Source organism: Poecilia reticulata, linkage group LG14, assembly GCF_000633615.1.
Source record: "Poecilia reticulata strain Guanapo linkage group LG14, Guppy_female_1.0+MT, whole genome shotgun sequence".
Lineage (NCBI taxonomy): Eukaryota > Metazoa > Chordata > Actinopteri > Cyprinodontiformes > Poeciliidae > Poecilia > Poecilia reticulata.
The window spans coordinates 27,388,960-27,396,787 of NC_024344.1; the positions used below are offsets into that span (position 1 = coordinate 27,388,960).

Genomic DNA, 7,828 nt, shown 5'->3' on the forward strand with positions numbered 1-7,828 from the left:
TTTTTTTTAGGTCAAAAATATATTCTGAATTAATTTTTAAATTGAAAAAGTAAGAACAAATATACAACATTCAAATTTCAGATGCATTTTTTATTCAAATTCTGATGGCACATAATTACTTCCATAGTCTACGAAGGACAGAATGTAAACATACACACCTCTAGATTTGACTCACCGTTTCCTTCCAACTGTTATTTTATGATAGTTAATGGAACAGACTCTGGATCAACAAATGGAGAGCACCACCGCTTGTGAAAATGATTCTTTCATAATAACGAATGGATGGACAGATTTAAAAAATGGATGGATGGACAGATGGATTGAAAGAGCATGGACGGATAGACAGATGTGTTTTTCCACAGTCATATAGCACTGATAAACCCTTCAATTCCAAATGCAAGCTTATTAGAACAGAAATCTTGAAAGTGTTGAACTTATTGTGAGTTTTAATTTAATAGAAACATTCAAATATGTCATAAAGCTTACAAAAAAGAGCAGCTTGTCATGGTGATGATGCGTTTCCTGGGCTGTTAATCAACAGCAGATATTCTGAAATGCTGTTTTTCTTGCTGTGTCACTTACTGCTGGCTCGTCTTTGTGTCTGTAGAAAACACATGCCGACCCTTCGCCACTCGGCCCAGTTCCAGACCGGCTCCTCTCATTCCATGCCACCGCGCGCCCAACTGTATCCCAGTTTGCAGAGGCAAGAATGTACGCTGACAGGAAGCCTGTGAAGACACATCCTCTCAGTATTCAACAACAGCTCACATCGGAGTTCTTCCCTGACTTGCTTTCAGTCACGTATTCTGATTCCTACACTTTATTTTTGGTCATTTTAAACCTTTCCATACACAAGTCAAAAAGGAAAAAATACACAAGGCAGAAATAAGACGAAACTAGTACAGAAATAGATAAACAATATTTAAATTCCTGTCAATGGCAAGAACACAAAGTGTAGACCGAAAAAGTGAAAGTATAACCAGCACAAACTTACTATACTTTCACTTTGTTGTACATAAATCATCATTAAAATTAAAGCAGCAGAACCTTAATTATTTTTCTGAAACATATCTCCAAGGAATTCCAGCTAAGACAAATTCATAATCTTATTGTATGATTTAGCAATAACTTCTAAAAAAAACGGGAATTCAATTGTAGTCGGGAGGCCCTGTGGGGGTTCTCCGGGAGTATGGGGTACCGGGCCCTTTGATACGGGCTGTCAGGTCCCTGTATGACCGGTGTCAGAGTCTGGTCCGCATTGCCGGCAGTAAGTTGGGCTCGTTTCCGGTGAGAGTTGGACTCCGCCAAGGCTGCCCTTTGTCACCGATTCTGTTCATTACTTTTATGGACAGAATTTCTAGGCGCAGCCGAGGTGTTGAGGGGATCCGTTTTGGTGGCCTTAGGATCGCATCTCTGCTTTTTGTGGATGATGTGGTCCTGTTGGCTTCATTGGAACGTGATCTGCAGCTCTCACTGGAGCGGTTCGCAGCCGAGTGTGAAGCGGCCGGGATGAGGCTCAGTGCCTCCAAATCCGATTCCATGGTCTTGAGCCAGAAAAGGGTAGAGTGCCTTCTCCAGGTCAGGGGGGTCGTCCTGCCTCAAGTGGAGGAGTTGAAGTATCTGGGGATCTTGTTCACGAATGAGGGAAGAAGGGAGCAGGAGATCGACAGGCGGATTGGGGCAGCGTCTGCTGTGAAGCGGGCGCTGTACCCGTCTGTCGTGGTGAAGAGAGAGCTGAGTCAAAAAGCTAAGCTCTCGATTTACCGGTCGATCTACGTTCCCACCCTCATCTATGGTCATGAGCTTTGGGTCATGACCGAAAGAACGAGATCACGGGTACAAGCGGCCGACATGGGCTTCCTCCGCAGGGTGGCTGGGCTCTCCCTTAGAGATAGGGTGAGAAGCTCGGTCATCCGGGAGGGACTCAGAGTAGAGCCGCTGCTCCTCCACGTCGAGAGGAGCCAGTTGAGGCTCGGGCATCTGGTCAGGATGCCTCCTGGACGCCTCCCTGGTGAGGTGTTCCGGGCACGTCCCACCGGGAGGAGGCCTCGGGGAAGACCCAGGACACGCTGGAGGGACTATGTCTCTCGGCTGGCCTGGGAACGCCTTGGGATTCCCCCGGAGGAGCTGGAAGAAGTGGCTGGGGAGAGGGAAGTCTGGGCCTCCCTTCTGAAGCTGCTGCCCCCGCGACCCAACCCCGGATAAGCGGAAGAAAATGGATGGATGGATGAATTGTAGTGAATTCAGAGGTCGTGTTGTGGAGTGGTGAGAATGATTTATCTTTGTGAACGAACAATTATATGGGGCGTTTACATCTCAACACGCTGCCCAGCATGTGGCTCTGTGTCCGTCTTCCCTGTAAAGTTTATGTTTGTGGTCCCGGTTGGCCGGAGCGTTTGTGGATAACAAGCAGCGCTAACCTCACCATGCAGGTTCAGCCCTGTGAGGAGCTTTCGCAATCTCCTCGGAGTCACTCATCATGCTGATTTTATATTATTTTATTATTATTTTTCCAGTTACACGATGCATCAAACCATATCAAATGTGTTGTTTACTTGGAGTTAATATGCGCGGCCGCACGGAAATCTGAGAAACTCGTCCCATAAACTCGACCAACCAAAATAATTTTTGTGACGCTTATTAAAAACTCAACAGACACAAAATGAAAGAGCTACTAAAGTCACATTAGCAGAATTGAATTAAACCTCCCGTTTGTTGCGCATCTCTGCGCAGTGCATCAGATTACAGGGCCAGTCCAAGGCTGTATGAGGCCTTGAGCAGAATCTGACTTAGGGGCCCCTTTTGTTGCTAAAACATCAGCACCTTTAACAGCTTCTGTGTTAGATTTAGTGAAATCTAGGACAGGGGGAGTAGTTTAATTGGCCAGCCTAAAAAGCAATAAGTTAATAATTGCAGTTTACTCATTTGTATTTGTAAATTCAAAGATTAAATTTACAGCATCAGATTGTTGCTATGGTAACAAAACAATGTAACTATGAGTATTGTTCTTTGAAGTTTTACAAAGTAAACTTGCCAGCTCCTTAAAATCTTGTATTTAAATGTTAAACAATTTAAAATCATTTAATTTATGTATGCCTAAACAATTGAATAAAATTTAACAGCATTGATAATCTAAATAAACAAGTGTTACATTTATGTATCTGTGGTCTGTTTTAAAATATTAGCGTTTATGGGGCCCCTGAAAGCCTGATGGAGCCGCTGACTTAATTTGGATTAAACAGAAGTGCAAATTTGTTGTTTTTTGACTAGTTGTGGGTTTAAATAGCATTTCACCGGAGATCTTTTCCCCTAGCATATAATTAAACAGTAATACTTTTACATTTCCTGTCAACTTAACATCTTTTAATACAAAAACACGGTGGACTGCCAGTGGACCGCCTCGACCACCGGGCTTAGCAAGTTTTCTGGGGGAAACCCTGTTAAGTTTGACATATTTTTTTTTTATTTTCTTTTTACTAAATATTACAAATTTTGTTTTGCCATTATTTAGTGATAATATATCACTAAATTTATTTTTATCAACAACAGACTCCATTACACACAGACAATAATTTGAGGTTCTTAGCTGAAACTAATCATTTACATTTCCAAACACGTGTTTATTGTTATTGTCTGTGCAGTTTGATGGACATGTCTCAGGTGTGTGTTTTAACAGCTGGATCTCACTTACTGGCAGCATTGTGTCCCACAGCCAGGATGAAGCTGGAACACTGCACCTTGTTCCCGGCTCTCAACAACTCTGAGACTTCGGGATTCCAATGGAGATGAACAGTTCTGAGAAGAAAGACCTCAAATTTATTGCTACAGGTCAAACATAACACTAAAACAGCAAGATAAAGCAAGCAGAACATAGCTACATTACAAAGTAAGTGTCCTTGTTTAAGAGTTGAAAATGTAATGCCTCATTTTCTGCCTCTGACTAGTCTGTTAGTGTTTTGCAGAACGTGGTGCTGTTGAATTAATTTGAATTATTCAAAGTGCTTCAGCTCAGCCCCCTCACACAACAGGAAAAGAAACATGTCACTCACTAAAGACATTCCAGCAGTAAATGACCCGTAAATAACACTGTGAAGAAATACAGTGATGCAGGGACTTTTGTGGCAGCCATTTTCATTTTCATCATCTTTGTTTTTATCACTGATAATTACTGCTGACTAGGGGTGCTCCGACCAGGTTTTCTGCTGCCAATTCCAATACTGATCACAAATGAGGCCGATCTCTGCTAATTACATGGATTGACTTTTAATTTTTTTGCTTTAGGCATATATGCTACTATGTAATATGACAAAATTTAAAAATTATCTGGCAATAAATTCACCCAATTTAGGCATAAAACATGCTAAATACTTGTAGGTACAATACAGCAGCTATTCAGTCGAAAGGACAACTGAAAATCAGTAAAATAATATTGAATAATAAGGTTCTCAGTATCATAAATTATACATGAGTCAAATAAATCTGCCTATATCAAATAATGTCAAGTAAAAAGGAAACATTCATTCAAAGTCAAACGCAGGCTGCATCAAAATAAACAATCGTTCCTGATAGCATGGCTAGCTGACAGTGGCGGCTCCAGAAATTTTTTCTGCAGGTGCTAAGGAGGAGCTAGGCATTTTTCTGAGGGTGCTATGACAGATCTTTTTTTCCCTATAGTTATCAACATACACGCATTAGTATTGTTATTTTAATCAGACTGAGTTGCATTTATTTGACACTTAGAAGTCGGCACAAAGCCTTGAGCCATTAGTCAGATTACTTCCAGATAATATTACATTGTTTAAGTTAAAACAGCATTTATGACAAAGGGGATACCCTAGTATACCCTAATTTTTCACTACCTTCCGCATCTTTAATCAACTCTAATTTAAAAACTACAACACCTAGACTCTTCAAACCTGGACTGGATTATTTTTGCTCTAATAGCAGAATATTTAGAACCATGTTTGTGATTTGTGAAACTTTATCTGATTTGTGAAACTTCAATAAAAGTTGATTTTACCACTTTTTGCATCTGGGTTGCACTAGAACTGCTCCAGCTCCAAAACTACAACACCTAGACACTTCAAAACTGCACTGGATTATTCTGCTCTAATAGCAGAATATTTTAATCCATGTTTGTGATTTGTGAAACCTTTAGGTGATTTGTGAAACTTCACTAAAGATCAGATTACTATTCACACTTGTTACATGCAGTTTTTTTTCAAATTCAAATTAAATTCTAATTCAAAACCACTTTATTAATCCCAATGGGAAATTAAATGTTGGTGAAACTCATTAATTCTTCGAAGAGTTATTGTAGATGGTGATGGCTGTTGGAAGGAATGATCTGCAGCATTCTGTTAAGTGAATTGAAGTTTCACAAATCAGAAAAAAGTTTCACGAATTCCAAACATGGTTTTAAATATTCTGCTATTAGTTGAAAATAATCTGGTCCAGGTTTGACGTGTCTAGGTGTTGTAGTTTTGGAATTAGATAAGTTCTAGTGTGACCAAGATAAAAAAAATGTAAAACAAAAGTGGTGAAATTACCCTTTTTTTTAAGTTTCACCAATCAGAAAAAGGTTTCACAAATCCCAAACATGGTTATAAATATTCTTCTATTAGAGCAGAATAATCCAGTCCAGGTTAGAAGAGTCTAGGTGTTGTAGTTTTTAAACTAGAGTCAATTAAAGATGCGGGAGGTAGTTGAAAAATTAGGTGGAATCGCCCTTTAGCCATTTCCAGAATCGGAAGCTATAATTGGAAACCAACTTCAACTTCGTTGTGTGGAGGGAATCTACAGGAAGCAAATCTCTGGAGTTATTTACACTAGCGTGTAAAAAAGACTGTCACTGACAGCTAGTAGGTTTGTTAAATTTTTCTCAGCTAGAAAATAATCTGTATATTATATAATCTGTGTAACACGCGAAAAATAGGTTGATTTGACCTCTAAAGAAATCCCCTTTTCTCCAGAACAAATTATTAGAGGCATAAATAAATTAAGAAAAAACAAAAATAAATAAAAAATAAAATACAAGATAGAAAAGAGAATTTTTTTTTTAAGTTTGTTTAATATTATCTATCTTCTAAAACCGGACCACCCACGGGATTCGGACCTAAGACATTCTTGGTGCAAGGCAAAAACTGTAAAACGTAACCATATCTAATAAAAGTGTTATTATGGATTGATAAAATATATGGCGCCATCGATGACGGGGTGGTAAAGTGAACACCTACTGGAATCTAATGTGTCATGTTAGCTGAAAGGTGCTCACCAAGTCACCAATGGCTTAAGTGTCAAGACGAAACTGTTACAAAGGTGCACATAGAGTCCAAGTATATTTTTATCTTTAAATATGATGCATTATTTTTGTGTATACTAAACTAAACTTGATGTCCCATTGTTTTCAATATTTTGTGCCTCACTCATGCTACACTGTTAGCCATTCTCACCTCTTCTCCTCCAATTCTCTGCGAATTTGTTCGTCTTCTTCGTTTTCTTCGAGCTCCTCTTCGTCCTCTTCCACCGCCCGAGAATACACCGACAAAACCTCTCCGAAAAACGTGGCCATAATCCAGACGTTTCAGTTAGAGCAAAGCGAAAGTTTAGCTAAGACATGAAGAATCACAAACTTCCTCCGGAAGAAGCGAGGATCCTTCAAAATAAAAGCCTCAGCTCAACTCATCAGTAGTACAAAACAAAAGTTCTGTCTCATCTGATTAACGTTGAAAGCATGAACTCAAATTTATGACGGAAAAAGTAAGATTTGAGTAAGCTTTGCTTATTGTTTTGATGCACTGAACAAGTGTGGAAAAGAACTTATCAAAATAAACGTAATTTAAAATAGCATGACGCTATAATTTAAATGAAACCAGGATTGTGCATGTTAGCCTGCAACTATTAACTTAAAGGACTTAAAACCCGATATCGGGACATTTATTCCCCTTTAAGTACACGAAAACCTGTGAAAATGTGCGACCCTTAAACCAGACTCCTTATGACAAAGTTTGTCATAACTTAAATTTATTTTGTCATTACGTTTACAGCAAATGTCCCATGAAACATGCTCGGTTTTGAGAATAATTATCCATTATCTTACTGCAAGACAGTGATTCGGCGTCTGACTCTTAATGGCAGAGGAAAAGACTTAATTGTTACCTGGTTATTATTTGAGTGCTGTTTGTTACTACCCAATAGTAAGTCCCGCCTACCACTCACAACTCTTCGGACTCACTACGGCCCAGTTCTCTGTCTAACAGGTCCGGAAAATCCCCATAACTCGGGTCTTACCCTAGAGATAGTTTGTGGAGAATTATCTGTTTAAACTGGGGTCGGAAAGGACTCGTCTAGCTCTGACTACCTTCGATCCAGAAGTTATGACCCTTTACAGTTGAGGAACAATCAGCTGAGTAGCCCTCACAGCTGCATAACCCCTACAACCACTCCTGTTAACGGTAGCTCCTCTCCTGTTAACGGTAGCTCCTCTCCTGTTAACGGTAGCTCCTCTCCTAACGGTAGCTCCTCTCCTAACGGTAGCTCCTCTCCTAAAATAACGGCACTTGTTAACGGCTAGATTAATTTTAGTGACTTAGATTTAAGTCCCAGGGTCATTATTTTAACACTCACCAGAGGAAAACACAAAACCACCCTTTCTCTAGAATCATGTATGTTAACTTTACCATATTTAGGAGAACCAACAATAATTAAGACTGACACAATTAAACTCACTGTTCACAATTCTCATTGGAATTTTAGAATATAATTTTATTAAGCAAGCTTTAGAAGGGGCATATGACAAGCAGGTTAATTTCCCAAAGGTTATGAAATA

The 7,828-nt window shown here is 39.5% G+C and overlaps 1 protein-coding gene across 1 annotated transcript in view; it reads right to left on the bottom strand.

The window, feature by feature from the left end:
• psmg1 (proteasome (prosome, macropain) assembly chaperone 1) overlaps nucleotides 1–6,648 on the bottom strand; it is a 44,673-nt gene extending 38,025 nt beyond the window's left edge. Inside the window, exons 1-3 of the mRNA XM_008428672.2 lie at nucleotides 6,453–6,648; nucleotides 3,692–3,795; nucleotides 583–728 (exon numbers count right to left, since the gene is read on the bottom strand). Coding sequence (XP_008426894.1) covers nucleotides 583–728; nucleotides 3,692–3,795; nucleotides 6,453–6,571 — 369 coding nt within the window. The 5' untranslated portion in view covers nucleotides 6,572–6,648. The remainder of the gene's footprint in view (nucleotides 1–582; nucleotides 729–3,691; nucleotides 3,796–6,452) is intronic.
• Nucleotides 6,649–7,828: the final 1,180 nt, after the last annotated feature.